Source organism: Chenopodium album, chromosome 27, assembly GCF_948465745.1.
Source record: "Chenopodium album chromosome 27, dcCheAlbu1.1, whole genome shotgun sequence".
Classification (NCBI taxonomy): Eukaryota; Viridiplantae; Streptophyta; class Magnoliopsida; order Caryophyllales; family Amaranthaceae; genus Chenopodium; species Chenopodium album.
In genome coordinates this window covers 30,741,184-30,762,942 of record NC_137860.1, presented here as the reverse complement: position 1 = coordinate 30,762,942, position 21,759 = coordinate 30,741,184, and the positions used below count along the sequence as shown (strand labels likewise).

At 34.8% G+C, this 21,759-nt stretch overlaps 3 protein-coding genes and 1 long non-coding RNA gene across 4 annotated transcripts; all 4 read left to right on the top strand.

The window, feature by feature from the left end:
• Nucleotides 1-1,315: 1,315 nt before the first annotated feature.
• On the top strand, nucleotides 1,316-7,269 carry LOC145621089 (glucan endo-1,3-beta-D-glucosidase-like). The gene is made up of 5 exons (XM_081675826.1): nucleotides 1,316-1,926; nucleotides 2,790-3,145; nucleotides 5,271-5,597; nucleotides 6,233-6,635; nucleotides 6,778-7,269. The coding sequence occupies exons 1-5, from the start codon at nucleotides 1,320-1,322 to the stop codon at nucleotides 6,921-6,923; spliced, it is 1,839 nt and encodes a 612-aa protein (XP_081531952.1). The 5' UTR covers nucleotides 1,316-1,319; the 3' UTR covers nucleotides 6,924-7,269.
• A 1,365-nt stretch (nucleotides 7,270-8,634) lies between these two features.
• Nucleotides 8,635-14,483, top strand: LOC145620343 (guanine nucleotide-binding protein subunit beta-2). Its single transcript, XM_081675005.1, has 6 exons — nucleotides 8,635-9,000; nucleotides 9,133-9,227; nucleotides 10,308-10,732; nucleotides 11,631-11,988; nucleotides 12,400-12,513; nucleotides 14,197-14,483. Exons 1-6 carry the CDS (start codon nucleotides 8,853-8,855, stop codon nucleotides 14,230-14,232), a joined length of 1,176 nt encoding a protein of 391 aa, XP_081531131.1. The 5' UTR covers nucleotides 8,635-8,852; the 3' UTR covers nucleotides 14,233-14,483.
• Nucleotides 14,484-15,940: 1,457 nt separating this feature from the next.
• LOC145621581 (uncharacterized) lies at nucleotides 15,941-17,988 on the top strand. Its single transcript, XR_014108450.1, has 2 exons — nucleotides 15,941-16,088; nucleotides 17,746-17,988. It is a non-coding gene; the product is annotated as an uncharacterized LOC145621581 (long non-coding RNA).
• A 456-nt stretch (nucleotides 17,989-18,444) lies between these two features.
• On the top strand, nucleotides 18,445-19,553 carry LOC145621265 (transcription termination factor MTEF1, chloroplastic-like). Its single transcript, XM_081676005.1, has one exon. It carries the CDS (start codon nucleotides 18,460-18,462, stop codon nucleotides 19,348-19,350), a length of 891 nt encoding a protein of 296 aa, XP_081532131.1. The 5' UTR covers nucleotides 18,445-18,459; the 3' UTR covers nucleotides 19,351-19,553.
• The last annotated feature ends 2,206 nt before the right edge of the window (nucleotides 19,554-21,759 follow it).

Sequence of the window (21,759 nt, the reverse complement as noted above, 5' to 3'; positions counted from 1 at the left end):
CACCTTCCCAAAAGTAAGCAGGTAAATAAAAAGAGGTATTGGTATGATTTTAGTTTAGCCTTTTGGGCTTTATGTAGAGTATATTGACTAGAATGCCCTTTACATCTGTTAAGTGATGTAAGTTTCCACGTTTTTATGGTTGAAATCTGAGGTTATATGTGTATTTCCTCAGAATAAGGGTCATATGTGGACCTTTATTTCATTTTAGTGATTGATTAATGGAAGCATAGTGTGACCTTTTTTAGGTAGGCTTCAAAGTTTAGTATGTTAAGGAAATTGACTGGGTTTACTTTTAATTATAAAAAAATAAGGAAAAGGAAAAGAGAAGAGAGTTAGGTTCATTTTCTTTTTTTGCTCTAAAATAGTTAGGCTACTTCGGTGCATTTTTGTGTGACTGATCACACCATGTAACTACTTGTAAAAAACGAGTAACCTTTACAACACTGACCGAATACCCTTATAATATTGACTATTTAAACCCTATTATATTGACCGAGTAACTCCTATAACACTGACTAGGTAACCTCAATAACACTGACAAAGTAATTCCTGTCCAAGTAACCCCTATAACACAAATGAAGTAACCTCTATGATGATTGGCCATACCAGCCAAATATAAGAATTTATGTTTAAGAATTTAGCGAAAAAATAGGGGTTGCTTTGGAGATTCTTGGCAGAATTTAGAGGGACCTCATTAGTCAAAAAGCTACTCATAATTTAGAGTTTTCCAAATGACAAACTACCATTCCCTTCGTAGCTAAGGAAATATCCAAGCAATATCCTTTTCTAGGTAGACTTAAAAGACTTGAATACAAAAAGTCTTTCTACCGCCATCCTCATATGCTGTTAAAAACAGCTAACGGCTAAGTTTCTAACTTTGGAGTTTCTGAGTTTTAGTTCCCGACAACACTTTAAAACGAACTTAGCCACCATATGGTCCCCTATTTTTAAATCATCCACCATTTCATTCATCATAAAGTTATATACTCCGTACTCTGCACCAAAATTAAATTAAATAAAAAACCAAAAAAAAATTGAATAGTCAGTTTAAAATTTTTTTGCACTAATTTCTACAACTCATCAATTTAAAATTGATTAACTATAGACTAAAAGAAGCGAGACAAATGCTTGTACTTGTGACCTTGCCTCTTATACGATCATACGCGTAAATTTTTTTATTATTTACCTTAAAAAACTTTCTTTTCATCGGTATCCTTACACGAGAAGTGTTAATTTTGTTATGCTTAGATTATGCATACTTTTTTTTTTTAAAAAAAAAGCTCTAAAAAATACTTAAAATTGACCATTATTATGACTTGATGACCATTTTATCACCAAGATTACACAACCATTACATTCTCTCAATCTCTCTACCATATCTTTCAAAAACAAAAAAGAAAAAAAAAAAAAAAAACATGTATTATATGACCAAAAAAACAAGGTATTTATATACCCACATTCAGCCATCAAGTTTGAAAAAGAAAAACAACATATCATCATCACCACAACCCATAACCAAAGAAACCATGGAAAAAACTCAAAAAACCCATCTTCTTCTTCATCCTCAATTAAAACTTCCCTTGATATTCTCCTTCCTCCTCTGTTCTGTTCTCACAGCAGAGGCTGAATCCTACTTAGGAATAAACTACGGGCTGTTAGCGGACAACCTCCCGCCACCGGAAGCGACAGCGAAACTGCTGAAAACGACACCGTTTACAAAGGTTAGGCTTTATGGAGCTGACCCTGGTATCATAAAAGCACTTGGTAATACTGGAATTGGCATTGTTATTGGTGCTGCTAATGGTGATATTCCTGCTCTTGCTTCTGATCCAAGTCATGCTTCTCAGTGGGTTAACTCCAACGTCTTGGCTTTCCCTGATAGTAAGATCATTCTCATTACTGTCGGTAATGAGGTCATCTCCTCAGGTTGGTTCTTTGGTTCAATTCTATATTTTTTTTTTTTTTATACTTTTCTTGTACTTAAAGTATAGTTTATGCTAATATTAATATCATTATTTATATATAATTTCTCATGACGAGTATTTGAGAGACTAATTATAATGCTATGTGTTGGTAATCTGGATAGTTGTAGATTTTTAATTTTTTAATATATGTTGTATTGTTGTTGATCAATTTTGCCAGGTACTCTATTTGTTGTTTTGCTTTGATTAGTTTGTTTGTACAAATTTATTTATTTACACTTGTATACAACGGGTTCATTGTATGCTAGATATACAATAACTAATGATTTTTGAGAGCACTATTAATTACAAAAGGAGAGTAGAATTTGAACTAACGACCTATTGTACACAACAAACTTAATTGTCTCTAATTGCTTGATAAAATTCAAATTTCATGGCTGTTAGGAAATTAATGGGAAGATATTGGTATGACATGGTGGGAATAAAAAAATATTTAAAAGAAAAAAAAAAACAAAGAAGAAATCTTTTGGTAATATTATAAAGCTGAATGATTCCATGATGATTCAAATTAATCAATCTAATCTTGGTAAAAGTATAAAGCTAACAACTTGTGTGACTCAATTAAGTTATAGCCTCAATTGGAAAAAAGGTGAAAGAAAGAATGAAAGGAAGGAACAAAGAAAGACCATAACTTGTGCTGGGAATCTGGCAATTATTTTAGTTGTTTGTACTGTTAAACTTTAGATGTTTGTGTGCTAAATTTAGTTTTTAAATTACTAAATTTAGATGGTATTAGGAGTATCCCTAACATAAAAAATAAAGTGGAAATTAAATAATTATTTACTGATAAAAATTTGTGATATGCAGGGGACCAAGGCTTGATATCTCAGCTAGTACCAGCAATGCAGAATATTCAAGATGCTCTTACTGCAGCTAAACTAGGTGGGAAGATTCAGGTCTCAACGGTCCATTCCATGGCTGTTATGGGTCAGTCCGACCCGCCATCATCTGGGGCATTTGTCTCAGAATTGGGAGACACCATGAAGGCATTACTTGAGTTTCAGAAAGAAAATGGGTCCCCATTTACCATTAACCCGTATCCGTTTTTTGCCTACCAGAGTGATCCAAGGCCTGACACTCTTGCATTTTGCCTGTTTCAACCTAATGCTGGACGGGTTGACCCGGGATCCAATATTAAGTACATGAACATGTTTGATGCCCAGGTGAGGTTTTTGTTTCATACGGGTTCTTTTTACGGAGTATTATTTTAAGTCTCATATTTCATGCACAAGTTGTTTACTATACAGTATAGACCCATGTGCACGGTACACTTTTCCCTTAGGTGTTAGGTGGTGTTTCCAAAAAATCATATTTGGTGAGGACAAGAGTCAACAAGCTTATTTTAGCCAATCTAGAGTCAAGAGTGACCCTATTTAATTAATTTCTTTCATCAATCATGTTTAGGTTTGATTAGTATAGTATTTGACTTTTAATATAAATGATATCATACAAGTCTAGTTTTTTCAGAATAGCTTATTTTGGAAGAAAAGAATTGTGATACACTGAGACGACACGTACACATTTTATGCTTAATCATGTGTTTATGAATCTAATCTAAGAGTTGATTATTCATGCATGATGATGACATTGTACTGTATGCATAACCGTGTAGTTATTAATTATGAAAATCATCCATATATCCTGACATCCTGTAATAGCAGCATTCATTATATTATACGTCGCATCAGTTTATCAATTGCTTTTGAGATGATTATGCCAGGGTTTAGCTATACGCTGTCTTGGAATTCCTTTGAAGTATTGCCTAACATCTTCACTGTCTGGCTGTCCTTTTGAATGATTCTATGTAGTATCAAAGTGCACTGATAATGCGACGAACATACCACACTTTACTATCGTAGTTGGGCTAATGAGTTTTAGCGTTTTCTTTTGCTTGAATGGTTTCTGTGGCTAGCATATCTGTTCTTTTGAATGATGTGAAGATATGCATTATAGCAATAAAGACGAAAACTTTATATTTGTGATTTGGACTAGGACCAATGTTCCACTTCAAATTTGTTTTCCCTCTTTGGCATAAAAAAGAGTTTTAAAGTAATTAAAGATTGATAACTAAAAGCTAGCATTCTTGTACATTCATTGCTTTTTCTTTTTTCATCATCTAAATCATGACTTTAAAACAGTTTATTTAGGCTATTGATTGTATTACATAATCTTTTGTTAAACAACTGACTTATATGAGGTATTATGGGCTAATAAAAGAATAATAGTGATTTGAGAAAAAACAAAAAAGCCAGGTAACACCTCAAAAGTAGACGAAAAAAAGTGGAGACTATATATATATATTTCAGCATGATTTGCACTCTTTCTATCCTGTATTTAACTTAGTGTCATCCATTTTAAGATGTTACACATGTAAATTAACATAAACTTTAGATAAGTTTTCTCTAATACCTTTTAACTCCCCTTAATCTTGATGTTAAATTGACTGGTAGAGTACATAACAGCCCTGTGTTATCCTTTATCTTTGGTAAACTAGTGAGTAGTGTTACTCAATGAATATCCCTTTAAAAACTTAGAGAGATTATATCCATCATTTAATCTTTAACATGAAAATCTGTAATCCCATACCTGCAGCAATACCTACATATCTCTTGTGCTCCACCTCGTGGTCCTCGTCCACATGATAATTTGCTGAATCTGTCTTTTAGGCATGACTTAATGTGCAAGTATCCCTGAAATTTGGCTCCGTTCTTTTCACCTCATTATTATTGGGAACATTTGTGTTTTTTGATGTGTCCTGTTTAAAGTGATTGATTACTAAGCTGTCCATCTGAGGAAAAAGAAAAGAAGAAAATACAGTGTGGAAATCAGTGGAAAGTAATTAGGGAAAAAAAATATATATCAGTAAATCATCTTTTTTAAAAGTTGATTCTCAGTTCATGCAATTTTGGAAGTTGCTCCTTTCATTTTATTTTCATGATTTTACTTCCTAAACTAAGAATATTTGAAGAATGAGCGATAATGATTTTACTCATTGACATAATACTATTCTTTCTCCCTGAATTTATGTTGCTTGGATTTGGATACAGATGTTGCATTCAAGTTCGCGTCCTGGTCTCAAACTAAGCCCCATTTTATGAAAAAAATTTGCATATTTTTTGCCTCAAAAATGAATTGTAAGTGTTGTTACCTATGTCAGTTTTTCGAGTATCAAGTGCAGACAGATGAATTAATATAGAGTATTTAAAGTAATTTAGCACTGCTAGTAGTAGAAGTAATATACTTCTAGTAGTATTGAAATTGTTGAGGCTTACCAGTTGAGAATTTCAGGTTGATGCAATACGCTCTGCCCTGAATGCATTGGGATTTAAAGACATCGATATAGTGGTTGCTGAGACTGGGTGGCCATACCGTGGGGATAGCAACGAAGTTGGTCCTAGCATTGAGAATGCTAAGGCTTATAACGGAGGCCTGATTTCACATCTCAGATCCATGGCAGGGACCCCACTGATGCCTGGAAAATCAGTAGATACATACATTTTTGCTCTGTATGACGAGGATCTGAAGCCTGGCCCAACTTCTGAGAAGTCATTTGGTCTGTTTAAGCCTGACTTGTCGATGACCTATGATATCGGCCTCACCAAGGGCGGCAGCCAGGTGAGAATTTATTCACATCAGTTTCTGATATAATCTGAGTTTTGAGAATTAGCTTAATCCTTTGGCGGTAAATTGTTCAGTTACTGTCATAAAAAATATACTAGTGTAGAAACAGAATTTCATTTTCATTGCAAAAATATACAGGAACATATTTTCGTTCACTCTCAGTAATGAAAGTACATCATCATGCATCGTATGGATTATTATGCCTCATTGTGTGGGTTAATTAAGGAAGTGAGTATTCATTGGAAATTGGATATATGAATATAACCAATACAAGTATCATGTCCATGAACCAGTAACGAAGTATGTTATCTAATTTTAACATAGCATTCATCAGTATTGTAGTCATGTGTGTTGGTGTGCCATATGATTTTGTTATACATTGTTTTTCAATATTTTAAACTAAAAGGGGGTCAATGTTGATCAGAGTATGAAACTCTATATTGGATTTATCAAGTGCTGAGGCAGTCTGAAAAATCATGTCAGAAATTCCCAAAAGTTGGTCCTGAAATCACATCCTACTGATTTTGTGGTTTAATATTCTTGTGTAGCATAGAAATGTAGTCAACTTTCGGTGTTTATTAGTAGTAAATAGTTGATTAAGAAACTGATTGAGCATTGTTGGCTTTTAGGCTCCAATATCATCTCCATCAAAAAGTCCAGCAAATTCCTCAACAAGCCCAGCTCCATCATCAACTACAACTTCTCCCTCAAAAATTCCATCAGCTCCCTCAAAAACTCCATTAGCTCCCTCAGCAACTCCAACAGCAGTACCAGGGACTCCTCCAAAATCTTCAGGATCGTGGTGTGTGCCAAAGAAAGGCGTCTCAGTTACCCAATTGCAGGCCAATCTGAACTACGCTTGTAGTCAGGGCATTGACTGCAGCAAGATCCAAGCTGGTGGGCCTTGTTATGAGCCCAACACAGTGGCTTCTCATGCAGCTTATGCCATGAATCTCCTGTATCAGAAGGCTGGCAGGACTCCCGGAAGCTGTGACTTCACACAGACAGCTACAGTTACATCCACTAATCCTAGTAAGCTCTATATAATTTATACTCACCTTTTTATTTCGGAATTTCACTTAAATCATTCATGCACTCAATACTTTGTGATACTCTTAGTTTCTTTTGTGCTTACTTATAAACAAGCCTAAAGCTCTCCTTAACACTTTTGTAGGTTATGGTTCTTGTGTTTATCCTAGTGATGGGAATGCCAGAGTATCGTTGGGAGCTGGCTTAAGTAAATCTAGTGCTAGAAGTTGGCATTGGTCATGCTGGTGGTGTTTATGTTTCGTTCTTTCCTCTTTCTTCCTTGAATTTTGAAAGCTCAGCTACCTTCCTCTCCCTGGTACACGCTTCTCTCTTGCTCGCGGCTTACCCACTCTAGCCTTGCAGCTGGCAGCACCGCCTTTACAACCCCCAGGCCTACTGGGAAGGATTCACTGCTAATTAGCAAAGAGATGAACATTTGGTGACTGAAATGAGTCACTAGCTACATATTTTATAGGGTTTATAATCTTTATATATTTACTTATTTAGTTACAAACTTTTGAGTTTTTGCACTAGCTTGTGGTTGTAAAGTTGTATGCAGGTTAATCTTGCTCCTTAATATCCACTCTCATGGGTGTTTTAACTAAAATTTCTAATTAATGTTAGATTTATTTGTGGATGTGTAACCTTTGTTTGCTTCTTTTATTTTATATATTTTTGAAGCTGAAATTCTTGAAGATCTTATATGCCTAGTATAACTATCATCAATTCATTTTCAATATTGTTTTGCCAAGTGTAACAGGCAGTGTAACACCATAGCATCATCAAACAATACTAAGTATTTCGTTGTGCATTCTTGTGGATGTTAAATGCCAAGTATAATATATTGAACAGAATTGAATATAAAATTACGTACTTTTTAATTTGTATCATTTGAATTGATAGTGTCAAAGGTACAACATCCTATATAAAGAGAAAAAAAACTGACTTATTATTGGTTTAAGAAAATAAAAGTCGTCCTAGTAGGAGTTAAATCTAGAAAAACAAATACTAAAGGTCAAAGGAAATAAGAAGAACAAAGAAGAGTGGTCAAAATTTAGAGAAATAACCTTCCCTACTATGTATATGCATATTTAGACTATTGAATACCAATTTTGGAAGATTATCAATTAGACAAATGAGATTACATACAATTGTATTAGTATATCTATATGCGTAATTATAAATTTTATTCACTCACTAGCACTAGATTGTCAAAAGTAATACGAGTACTAGTATAAGGAATTGTAAAATGATAATAGTGCTAATGAGATTCTATTTAAAATGCATATTTTAAGTGCAAGTAATAAAATACATACATCAGCGCGTGACATATTCAACAAACAATTATCCTCGGCTTTTCACACTTTTATAATATGTCCTTTGAATATATCTTTCTTTGAATAAACTACTCCCATTGGAGCTTTAATTCAATGAAAAAACTCAACCCAAGTCAAATGTCAACTACTCCATCCTTTCTTATTTGTATGTAAAAAATAACTATTTCTAAGTTATTAACTCCCAAAATATTTTATGCAACCGTTGTATATCCCACATAATGCATCCAAATCACCGATTAACCAATCAATTTACTAAAAACTCGTTACTTTCACTTAATCATTTTCCAAAAGTTCTAATTTTTTAAGACTTTAAAACCCTAAAGAATGTATATCCACACAGCATAACCGTTGTAATAATCTCGACCCTACACATACTTGTATTGACACCATGTCATCCAATTCCTCCCTAATTATGTCCACGTCACAGGCCTAATACCAGGGCCCCGGCGGCTGTTTTCAGTCAACTTTCCTCTTCACAACTTTGTCAGCTAATCATCTCTCACAAAAACACCAAACTTCTCTCTCTTCTCCCATTTCATTGTCTTAACATTTCCACTTTTTTTCTTCTTACATGCTTCCATTTTTCTCTCTCCTCCATTTCTTACATTTTTCCAGAACCCTAAAATCACGCCCAATTCTCTCTCATTTTGATTTTCAGATTTTATTAGCTACATTTCAACTAATTTCACCGATTTTTGGCTTTAATTAGGGTTTGTGAGATTATTTACAGCTCCAGAATCATTCTGCTGTTTTTTTAGTATCATCTTGAAAATTGCCCTAATTTTAGCAATTTATTAGTAGATTAGGGTTTGAATTCGAGGTATTTCTGCTTCAATGTCGTGGAGATTGGATTTTTGATTGATTTGGTGTGAATTCAACGAAGATGGCGGCGGTTGCAGCGACGGCGGAGGAGAAGAAAGAGAAAATGTCGGTGACGGAATTGAAGGAACGTCATGTTGCTGCTATAGAGCAAGTTAATTCTCTTAGAGAACAGTTGAAGCAACGACGTCGTCTTCTTCTTGATACTGATGGTTTGTTCCTTAATTTTCTCTCTTAAAAATGGATGTATCTGATATTACTGGAAAAAAAATTGTGAGTTTTCTATTTTTAGTAAGAGATTTTTAGGTGAATTGAGGATGTATTGGTTGTGGATTTTCTTGCAGTTGCGAGTTTTGCGGCGGCGCAAGGGAAGACGGCGGTGAGCTTTGGACAGACGGATCTTGTGTGCTGTAGAACATTGCAGGGTCATACCGGAAAGGTAGCGCCTTTTCTTTCTTTTTCACCTTTTAAATAAAATTGAGGAATTTTGTTTTATAATATACTTGTATTAAGTTGATTGATTTGATTTCAAGGTTTAGTGATTGGCATCTGAACAAAATGAAATTTGGTACTCTAATTTGTGGAGCATAATGCTGATTTTGTGAAGAAATTGCGAGGAATTTAACCAATTTTACTTGTATTAAAACTTTGGATTATTCAATTGTAATTGTATTGGAAAATTAATTTGACATTGATCATTGCATTGGTAATATGGTGTATTAAATAATATGAAAATAATCTTACCATTATGTTATTGAGTGACATTTGCCTAAAAAAAAAATGTTATTGAGTGACATGTAATGCATGCTTCTAGAGTTCTAGCCAAAATGCTGTTAACATGGGAACTTGTGGTTTCTTTTGGATGCATGTAATGCACTGTGAATGCTATTCAGAGTGAAAATGATGTTGTGAGGGAATTCTAGGGCCCTTAATTCTACTCTAATCAGAAAATGATTGTTACGTTGTCCTACCCTTTAATGACATACAAAATACTTTTACTAGAAAATCCTTTATATAAGATGGAGCATTCTTATACTTTCCATTTACCAACGCTCCTCAGTTTAAGTAGGAGTCGATTGGAAAATTTAATACTACGTACAAGTAATAGATTACTATCTTAGGATAGGATATGGCTTTTTCAAACATCCCATATTTTTTTTATTATGTGAACCATTTATGGACAAAGAATTTTTTCACAGTGTTGCTTTGCCTTTCGATGCTGTAAACTGTCATAGTGTCATATAAAGTCTACTTCAAACTCTATATGGGGCTAATTGAATGTGAGGAGAGGAAATTTTATGCCGTGATAGCAGCTTAATGTAGGACATATATAGGTTTCTCTTTGTGTGAGTTGTTGATTCAATTCAACCATAATTTGCTGGTAAAATTCGCTGCTAGTAACTAACTGTATCTGTATTTCACAAAGATAGCTTCCAGATCTGGCGAATTGCATTTTTCATTGAATATCTTTTTCTCCTTACAATCATGAATTTTCCATTAATTGTAAAATGCATGCCAGGTTTACTCACTAGATTGGACCCCTGATAAAAACCGAATTGTTAGTGCATCTCAAGATGGACGATTAATTGTCTGGAATGCCCTCACTAGCCAAAAGACTCATGCCATCAAGCTGCCTTGTGCTTGGGTGATGACATGTGCTTTCTCTCCTACTGGTCAATCAGTTGCTTGTGGGGGCCTTGATAGTGTCTGCTCAATCTTCAACCTTAATTCTACCACCGATAAAGATGGGAATTTGCCTGTCTCAAAAACTCTTAGCGGGCACAAGGGTTATGTGTCATGCTGTCAATACATTCCAGATGAAGATACCCACTTGATTACCAGTTCCGGTGATCAGACCTGCATTCTATGGGATACAACTACGGGATTAAGAACATCAGTCTTTGGAGGTGAATTTCAATCTGGCCATACTTCTGATGTCTTGAGGTACTTGAAGTTGAATTTTGTATTCTGTAAAGCTTGACTTTCTTTTCCACTTTGTTGGCATGGAAAGAGTGTATTTCTGAAAATAGTTGCTTGTGGTGCTTTTTACCGTGAAGTCTTACTTAGCCCTTCTCTGCCTTAGTGTTCTTCTGGTGTTCAAATTGTTCGCCTGCTTCCTTTTGTGGTTTGATTGCTGTAGATAGATTCTGGAATTTATTGACGCTGAGAAACCAGAAATTTCACCATTAAGGCATTAACTAAGAATTAATTTTCTTATATATTTTTATGGGTTTGTATCCTACTATCCTAGCTGTGGGAGAAATAAAAGATGCTCGGTACACAATTGGCATGCAGTTATGCTTTAGCTTTCATGCTGGCATTCTCTTATTTTTCAAATATTGAGAGAATCAACTATAAAGTATAAACTATTTTCAAGCTCACTTTAGATTATAATCATTGTATGTGGAACATGCATAGTTCTATTGTATGTAATAATAAACAGAAAATAAGTCAGACAAGCTAGTTCTGAATCAAAATTAACAACTTCTCTTCTACATTACTTTATAACCATTAGTTTCTGCTAACAAACAAACATATAAAGAGCCTATGTAAATTTATTTGATGGAACCTCCTGATCGTATAAAAGTTTAGATATTTTTTTGCTGCATTGATTCTTATAAAACAGAATTAGCAAATGAAATATCCTGCTAAAAAGCATGTGAATATGACGGCTTCATTTCTTGTCACTTTAAACGTTTGCTTTATTACCTTGTTGTCTGCTTTTGGACATGTATATTGTTTATTTATCTTCCTGCTGTTTGCTAAACTTTATGAAATAGAATGCTATGGTTGATTGTTAGTAGTGCTACAGATGAAACCTGTTCTTCTGTGTACATTTCAGCATTTCGATCAGTAAAGCAAACAGTAAAATGTTTGTATCTGGTTCATGTGATTCAACTGCTCGATTGTGGGATACTCGTGTTGCAAGTCGCGCTGTGCGAACATTCTATGGCCATGAGGGAGATGTAAATACTGTGAAGTTTTTTCCAGATGGTAACAGATTTGGCACTGGATCAGATGATGGCACATGTAGATTGTTTGACATTCGTACTGGGCATCAACTGCAAGTATACCACCAGCCACGTGATGAAAATGAAGTTCCTCAGGTGAAAACCATTGCTTTCTCCGTTTCAGGAAGACTTCTGTTTGCAGGGTATTCGAATGGTGATTGCTATGTCTGGGACACTTTACTGGCAGAGGTATGAAGTTCTGCTGTCCTTGTTTTTACATTTTTTATTTATAGGGATAGCCAGCATGATGCACCACATAACTGAGGTCCTGGGACCTATTGTTTTATAGCTAGTTTTCTCTAACCAAATTAGAGATTAATGATCATAAACTGAACCATATGAACAAAAAAAAATTCTACCGTTGACAAAAATACATGGCAGAAAATCTACCATTAATGAAGAGATTTCTTAATCCGGGCGTTAGATTATAGCCTATTGTCTGCTATCCCTGTGCTGTCCTTGAGCAGATGTGTTTATCTGCTTCACATACTTGGCCAGTCTCAGTATACTCTGAGTGCGATCTGACCTGTTATATTTAATTGCGATATAAATAGCTTTCTATTGTAATAATTGACAGATGTTATGCGTTTGTTATCACAGGTAGTTCTGAATTTAGGGTCTCTTCAAAACACGCATGGTGGAAGAATCAGTTGTCTGGGCTTGTCAGCGGATGGGAGTGCCCTCTGTACTGGAAGTTGGGACACAAACCTAAAGGTTAGAGCTCTGTGTGTGTGTGTGTGTGTGTGTGTGTTTGCGGAACCTTAATTTGCCCTTTATTTTTACGGGGTCATTTCTGTAACCCAATCCACTACTCTTGAGTCTTGATTTTTTTTTTTTTTTTTTTTTTTGATGGTACTCTTGATTGATTAAGGGTAAAGTTGTTATTTAGTTCATCCTATAGAATTATTTAATATCCAGCTCTTATTTCCATCATGTAGAGCTGTAAAGTGTTCTGTTTGCTCCAAATACTGATTTAGATTCTAGATACCAAATAGAAGTGCCCCCCCCCCCCAGGGGTCAAAAAAACTGGCACAGATTTAAATACCAGCCTCCCTATCCTCCGCCCACCCCCAAAAAAGGAGAAAAGGGGGATGGGGAGTAATAACCCGAACCAAACACCTAGAGAATCCATCAACTATGTTCACTCTCTCCACCCAACTCCTTGATATTAGTTGATTTGCAATGACGAGGGAAAACATGTTTGAGCTTTCCTGTCTTACAACTAACCGTACCGATCTAGGTAACTGATGGTGGTACTGGTAATGAATTTATTTATTGAGTTAAATAACTACAGCACCTATTTATATCAAGCTTAGTTTTGGAAAAAGTGAAGCAACAAAATAGAGAATACCAAGTCAGAACAGCCAGAATGTTATATATTGTTTTAAGATACTATCAGGCCTGTGGCAATCTATACCTAGTTCTAGATTCAATAACATTACAAAACACTACAAGTATTGAATTATATTTCTTTGATAGATTAGAACAGCAACAAAGATCCTAATCGCTCAAGGATCTATTCTTAGAATCTGAGGTCCATACCATACTAGTTCTACTAGCTGCTGACAAATCATGACTCCACTCAGCTCCCTGAGAGGAGACTAAGTCTTTTAAGCCAAACTTTACCACAAAGAAAGTACTCCACAAAATTCTTCACTAAGCAACTAGAACCCCAGTTACCAAGCAAGCATAGCTTGGTTTAGAGGTAAAGTTTGCATCTCAAAGCCTTGAGGTTGTGGGATCAAACCCCACTAGAGGCACTTTGGGGAGGGGATCCCCTTACCCCCCCCCTCTCACCCACTCCCAAAGTGCCTGGCCCGCTAGCTGGGCCGGGAGGACCTATGAGACTCCTTACGAACCAACCACCCCCCACTCCCAGAGTGCCTAGCTCGCTAACCCGGGCTGGGAGGACCTATGAGAGGACTCTCCTTACCAACCCAAAAAAAAAAAAAAAAAAAAAAAAAAAAAAAAAAAAAAACCTAGAACCCCAGTTACTTGGCTACATTTTTAAACCATACCATGTATGAGAGATTTCTGAAATCTAAGTACATGCCTGTTATATAAGAATACTCCAAAGAGCATACGAGTGCTTCCTGTTTTCCCAACATATCCTACTTCCTCCATTCCTGTATCTTTGCTGTCATTGCAAGGGTACTTGTAATTGTTGGGTCATTAATTATCATCGATTTCATGTTATTAAAAATTTCTTGCTATTACAGTTTATATGTTCTTTGCGTACAATGATAATCAAAATTGTTCATTAGTTTCTGTTTGTTTGAAAACTCCTAATCACTAAGAATTGTAGATCTGTTTTTATCTCGTTTCTTATTTAACTGAGCTTCTAATTCATCTGAAATTGAATCTAGTGATAATTTTGTTTTTTTGTTTTTTCCGCAGATTTGGGCTTTTGGTGGTCATAGGCGGGTGATCTAATCTCTAATGGCAGCTAAATGATCTCATTAATTATCAGACTCATCGTCACTGTTTGAATCAACATGTTCAATTCTACTCTCACATATATTGTAAATTAATCCTTTGTATTTCTCTTTTCTTGTAAACTTTCATGGAGATGCTAATGATTTAGTTATAATTATCTTTTAGTCACAACAATGCGAATTTTGGTGTGAAAATTTGCTCAATGAGCTTTGAATGGCAAGAATCCCTGGTTTATCAATTATCATAAAGTTGAAGTAATATATGACGTGAATGCATTCTGCTTGTTAAATTGTTATGAACTTATGACTGACAAAATTGCAACAGCAGCCTTGTGTAAATCCCGCCATTAGAAGCATAAGGAGATCAAAATGTTTACGGTTACCAGTCTTGAAACTGTTGAACAATGGTTTCTGAAGAATCTGAACCCTGTCATTTGGATTAAGGCATCTATGTTGTGTGTATTTGAACTTTTTGTGTTTGATGTGATGACATATTGGCCTTCATGTTAAATAAATGAAATTCTTTTTTTGGTGATGCGTAATAAAATCTATTCCATAAGCTTACTTTCGTTAAACTGTACATTGGTCCATTGTGTTAACCAATTGTACGCTTTTTAAAATTTGGTTAAAGTTGGTCAAAATTGAAGTTGAATCTTGTAATGTTGACATTAGTATAGAGGTATCTGATAAACAAACTGTAAGTAGTTGTGAAAAAAATGAGATTTAGGGCCTGTTCACATTTACTTAATTTCAGTTCAGTTCAGCTCTAATCAGTTCAGCTCAGCTCTAATCAGTTCAGCTCAGCTCTAATCAGTTCAGTTCAGTTCAATTCAGCTCCTAATTTCCCTCTCTCATAAAATATTTATTTCAGCTCAGCTCAGTTCAGTTCAGCTCCAATCAGTTCAATTCAGCTCAGCTCAGTTTAGTAAATGAGAACAGGCCCTTATTCAACAAAATTTCTTTGATTCAATATTCCATTTAATAATATACAAAATAGATCAATACTTAAGCAACCTTCAAAACATATGTTTGAATAAAAAAGTTCATGATGCATTAGATAACAAATGAAACAAATTTTAACAAACCTAGCCATATCTCTCATTAGATTATTGTTTTTTAAATTTCTCCCGTCTCTTTATCTTTATTAAATGTTTATTTCAAACATTTATTACTTACATAATAAACAGAAGTTAGGCATTTAATTAAGGGACGGAGGGAGTAATGTATTACTGTACTCCATAATCATGATAAACGAAATTTATTTGTCATATTGATTAACTGAGGTGACCTCGTTTAAAAAGCTGGGCTAAAAAGATAAATACGCACTGTAATACGTCATGCTGTAAACTATGTTATAAAAAGATACGGAGTATGAGAGTGTATAAATTAACACAAATTTTTGTATGCGGCTGGCCACATGGTGCGGCAGGGGTTGTAGGGTGATTTTGGTTATGTCAGGGGTTACTTGTATTATGAGGTTACTTGTATGGGTGTTACTGGTTTAGGTCAGAGGTTACTTGTATGGTGTTTATGGGGTTACTTGTATGGGTGTTACTGGTTTAAGTCAGAGGTTACTTGTAACAATTAACACCTAAAAGTAGACCCATAATACAAGTAACATCCTACGAGTAACACCTACTTGCCGCACTCGAAAAAGCTCCAATAAATTAAAGATTTAAATAATAAAATCCCACGATCAAAGGAAGAAACAGGACGAAAGAATCAGGAGTGAGAGAAAAAAACAGAAAAAGAAAAATGATATACAGAAAATGGAGTTTGCTCAGCAGCACCGCGGTAGCCACCGTCGGAATCGTTGGTGCCGTCGCCCTCGGAGATCTCCTCTTCAATCGCAAAGTTAGTCTTTTTCTCCTCCTTCCTCTAATTCATCCCTAGATTTGACTTTTTGATTGATCAATTCATCATGTTAATTGATTTTACCTTTACAATTACGATTTCAATTTCGTAGAGTTACGGATTTTTAGTTTTGTACCGTAACTATCAGAATTTTGAAATTATTATTGAATTTGAAGTTGTTCTGTTTAATTACCTTGGTGGTTGTTAATTGTTATATAGTTTAAAGAATTGATTTTTAGGGTTATAATGATATTGTAATGAGTTGAATATTTGTTGTTGATAGGTTATGTTATTTCATTGATTTTGATTTATTTAGCTGATTAATATAGTTGGCTTATTTGATGATTTGAATGAGAAGATAGTAGATGATTTGAGATGGAAGTTGTTGTTTGCTTATTATAAACATTCAAGAAAGCTTATTTTTACTGAATTTGCTTTATGATGTTATCTTCATTAATCTTGGCATTTGCTGACTATTGGAGCCATTGGAGGTATGGAGTATAGTATATTCTTGGTTTATGCAGCCGACCCCATCCATGTAGGAATTGGGATTTGGTGGTTTGATTTTGTTGTTGCTGTTGTTTTCTTAGCATATGCCTATTACGAATACCTTGACATTTGTTAAAAATACGTTTCATCAACTTCGTAATTTAGCCTCGTTACAGCTTACTAATTTGGCTTATGTGATGATTTGACTGGTGCAGATGGAGGGATGTTACAAGGGGATTTGATACTTTAGCTTAGATATTTCTAGGGTAGTAAAATTGTTCCTTGGAGATTATTGCAGTATACTTACATTGGGATTTTATTCTTTAGCTTGGATATTTCTAGGGTAGTAAAATTGTTTCTTGGAGACTATTACAGTATACTCATTTTCTTGATGATTTTGTAAACTTGTTTAGCTTTTTTCACTTTCTTGATGGACATGAATGAATGGATTTTGACGGGTGGGTTTAATTTCTTAGCTCGGATGTTTCTTGGGTAGTAAATTTATTTCTTGGTGATTACTAAATACTATTCAATTTCTTGATGATCTTGCCAAATTTTTTGATTGACATGAATGAAGGGTTTTTGAAGGGTGCACATGTTTGTTCGATATTGTTAAATTATACTCCATTCTCATATTCATGATGATTACATGAACATTATTTTAAATTCTAATTGTAAATACCTTGACATTTAGATTATAAACTTTGGTTAGGATGTTGTCTTCTCCTTTTAGCAGTCTATCTGGCAGATTGGTATGTATTTTAAATTTTTAATCTAGACTTTTTCTCTGATGTGAAAATGGAATGATAATGTGAGTAATGTGAGTAAAAATATTGTTGGTTCTAGTGTAACTTTCTCATGGTTTTTTATGACAACTCTAGGGAACCTATATCCTTGTGACAATGCTTTATTATAATAATCTCTGAGTTAACTAGATGTTGTGTTTGTGGAACAAGGGAAGGGTGGCTTACTATTTAGTAGGCACTTCTCTGTGTTTACAGTTTGAAATGCTTATGCTGAACTAACATTGTGGGAGTCAAGGAATGCATTCCTTTCTGAATAATTAGCTGGATGCTTAACCTACTCTGTAATTCTAGCTCTCACGGCTTAAACTGATAAATTATGGTTTGCACCAACTTATGTTAAGCTTGTTTGTGTTTTGCTGTAGGGTCCTTATCCGGTTCCAGAATTGAAGAAAGAAAATGCGTTGTCATTGAAGTAGAAGTGTTTCTCAAGGCTGCATTGTTTTGACCCGAGCCTCTTCTGAAATTTGTTTGTTTTTAATGCAATGGAACTGTTGAATAATATATTAAATGAAATTGTAGTTATGTAGCCGAATAAATTTCACCTTGTGGTTACAGACAGCATTTGGCATATCTTGCATACAAAATTAATGGAAAAATCTTTCTGATATCATTTCTCATATGCTCTCTTATTTTTCATTGCATCTCTAGCTTGCATCACAGTGCAAAATTATTTTGAATGAAATGTTTGCGTGTTATATGGCTACTGAGTTGTGTCACAACTCACAAGTAATGCTATAATTTATGTCAAGAAATGATAAGAACAAATCGCATAATTATTTTCTGTTATGTTTAATTATGTTCTGTCAGCTAAATTTTTGGGCATTCTGTACTTCTGCTAGCCGTTGCATTTCGTTTGAGTTTATTTGGCCAGATATAATAAGATAAATTTCAACTCATGTAAGCAGCTATTTTATGTTTCTATCATTTTGCTTTAGTACAAAGCAATTTGGAAAATTCATAAAATGCCAATTTATTTGGGGCCACCCAAAATTTTTTGCATCAACCATTATCTTATCATCTTATCATATCCTGTTTACCCCTGAATTCAATGTTCAACTCTTACTGAAATTTTGGAGATGCTACTTTCTTTCTGCCCAACGTCTACGGTCTGCTTCTCACACCTTCGAAATTTGAACTACCAGTCCTCGTCATCTCCTCCTGCCAGTGCCAGTGCCAGTGCCAGTGCCAGTGCCATCTGCTCTCTGTCTTCTTCCCCTGCCACTGCCATCCGCTTCCGCACTACATACCGTGAAAAATTAGCCTACCTAAGAAATCTGGGCATTGTAGATACGAATCCCAAAAGCACCAATGTGCCCTCTCATGCGAGTTTGGATAAAATTCTCACCATCATCAAATTCCTAAAATCTAAAGGGTTTTCAGATAGTGATATTCCAAAACTTACTTCCAGTTGCCCTAAACTCTTCTTGTCTGATCTTGAACCAGCTGATATTGGACCTGTATTCAATTTCTTGGCTACTGATGTTGCTGCGTCTACTCATGAATCCTGTGGACTTATTCTTTGCTGTCCTGATCTCTTGTTCTCCAATGTCGACTACTGCTTGAGACCAACCCTCGCCTTTCTTACAAGCATAGGTCTTGAGAGGCTGAATTCACCAACTAATCTCAACGCCCACCTTCTTAATACGCGTGTTAGTAAGTTTGAGACTAAGCTAGACTTCTTAAGGAGCATTGGGTTTACCCATGATGAGTCAATAAAAGCATGTGCGCGGTTGCCTGCAATATTTGGCTATAGCATTGAGAATAACATGGCGCCGAAGGTTGAGTACTTGGTAGAAGGGATGCAAAGGAGCATTGACGAGTTAAAAGAGTTCCCTCAGTACTTCGCATTTAGCTTGAGAAGAAGAATAGTTCCTAGGCATATGCATTTGATGCAAAGGAGTGTCCATATTTCATTGAAGAAAATGTTATTGAGTGGTGATGAGAAATTTTATGCCAAATGGAAATGAATCTCTTTGGTCTTTCCCCCATTGTCAGCTAGTGTGTACAGGGCAATATTTTGCATATTTATGTAATTTCTATTTATACTAATCTATGACAACAGAAAGGCCCCATTTTCCTTTTTTTAATACGTCCCTAAAAAATTGTTCCACAACATGCATGTACATAAGAGACTTTAATTTTTCTCATAAACATTATTTTAGATACCACATTTTCCTCTATCAATTCTACTTGACAAAAAGCTTACATAAAAAAAGAAAAACAAAAAAAAAAAGGCAAACAATTCAACTTTTGAAATACTGCTCGTGTAGGCAAGTATCCCGACTAGAGAAATGTCAGGGGAACCACATCAATATACAGTGCACTTGAAACCAGCCCATTCGACGAAGCAATCTTGGACCCTTCCATTTAGGCAAGTGAAGTAAAGAATAAAGATATACATGTAACATGTTACTCATTCAGTTTTTAAATACTTGCTCCATTTTTCCATGCGCAGAGTTTTAGGAGAAATCGGAGAAAGTAATAAATTATGGAGGTAGTGGAGTAGTTGAGAAAATAAAAAATTGTAAAAAGCAAAAGTAGTGGAAGATAATGAGGAGAGAGAATATTAAGTTGGGTCCACTAAATGTGAGAAATGAATTAAATATTGTAAAAGTTTTCCAAACAAGTAAATGGAGCAAGTATTTAAAAACGACTGAAAAAGTAAAGTGGAGCAAATATTTAAAAACAGAGGGAGTACAAGCTTGCAAGTTACAACGTACTGACTTGACTAGATGTGCAGATCGAACATGAAGAGTTTGTTCAAATATATCAATCTACTCAATATAGGGCTTGTTCTCTTACGTTGAAATTCAGTTCAATTCAGTTCAGTTCAGTTCAGTTCAGCTCAGCTCAGTTTAGTTCAATTCAGTTCAGCTCTTAATTTCCTTCTCTTATAAAATATTCATTTCAGTTCAGTTCAGCTGAGTTCAATTCAGTTCAGTTCAGCTGAGTTCAATCAATGAGAACAGGCCCATAATACATCACACGTCATATCAAAACACACACACATGTGAATAGTAGCAATAAAATGTCACTATTGTCAAATCATTTATCATATCATATAATGTGTTTATTTTCATTATTATTGTCAAATCACATCACTATTATGGTGACATCACATCTCATCACTATTTTACCCATATTACATCACTTATACATCATAATTATGATTTTATGACATCATTATTGTCAACTTATGTCATATTATGACATCACATTATTAAAAATTTATTTACATAATATGACATCATTATAGTCAAGTCACATCACTTCTTATATACTTTGATGATGTTATTATAGTCAAGTCATATTAGTTCAATACATTTATATGACATCATTATAGTCAAGTCACATCATTCCAATACACCTATATGACATCATTATAAATAAATGACAGCACTATAGCCAAGTCACATCACATCACATTATTATACTTATATGACATCACTTATATGGACATCTATGTCGGTATCTTATGGTTTCAAACCTCCTTATATGACAACGGGAGTCATCCAACACATCCAGTTCATTTTTTGAAAAATGTCAAAAATTGATCTGAAATCATGTATTAAAGCCTTCAATTTTAGACAATTGTCCACTTATTTGGACTCGAAAATAAAAACTGCCAAGATTCTTACCATGGACCCTAATACACCCCGTGAGTCTATTTAGGTGAGTACAACCATCCAATATGCCTATAAACAATCAATTTACCAGTTCCAAACTTGCACCGATTTCATAAACTCAAGCATAATACGGACATTTATGACAACATATAATGGTCATATATGGTTCCAAATGACATTATATGACCCTAAGATGTATCCCATAGGGGTCTCAAGACTTTTCGGCACCGGAGGTCCGTAACATAAAAAATTCCTCAAAAAGCATGGATAATAGCCTTCAGTTTTGGAATTTTTTTTACCTTTCTTCGCCCGAAAATTAAATGCCAAGATGTTTACCATGGTCCCGAATACCCTCCGGGAGTCCAATTAGGTGGGTAAAACCATGCAATATTCCTTAAAACGGTCAATTTACCCGTTCCAAACTTGCACTTATTTCGTGAATCGAAGCCTACCACGGACATTTTTGACAACATATAATGGTCATATATTGTTCCATACGTCATTATATGACCCAAAGATGTATTTATTAGGGTCTCAAAACTTTTTCACCACCGGACCCCGTAGCATAAAAATTTCTCAAAAACCGTGGATAATAGCCTTCAATTTTGGAATTTTTTTGACCTTTTTTCGCCCAAAAATAAAAATTGCTGAGATGTTTACCATGTTTCATAATACCCTCCGGGAGTCCAATTGGGTGGGTAGAACTATCCAATATTTCTTAAAAATGGTCAATTTTCCCGTTCCAAACTT

Bases quoted from the DNA above. Each gene is read 5' to 3' on its own strand.
- LOC145620343 (XM_081675005.1), top strand. From the start codon at position 8,853: ATGGCGGCGGTTGCAGCGACGGCGGAGGAGAAGAAAGAGAAAATGTCG. The intron at 9,228-10,307 runs GTAGCGCCTTTT...AATGCATGCCAG, and splicing joins TGCAGGGTCATACCGGAAAG to GTTTACTCACTAGATTGGAC. The intron at 11,989-12,399 runs GTATGAAGTTCT...TTGTTATCACAG, and splicing joins GGGACACTTTACTGGCAGAG to GTAGTTCTGAATTTAGGGTC.
- LOC145621265 (XM_081676005.1), top strand. From the start codon at position 18,460: ATGCTACTTTCTTTCTGCCCAACGTCTACGGTCTGCTTCTCACACCTT.
- LOC145621089 (XM_081675826.1), top strand. From the start codon at position 1,320: ATGACCATTTTATCACCAAGATTACACAACCATTACATTCTCTCAATC. The intron at 3,146-5,270 runs GTGAGGTTTTTG...TGAGAATTTCAG, and splicing joins TGAACATGTTTGATGCCCAG to GTTGATGCAATACGCTCTGC. The intron at 6,636-6,777 runs GTAAGCTCTATA...ACACTTTTGTAG, and splicing joins AGTTACATCCACTAATCCTA to GTTATGGTTCTTGTGTTTAT.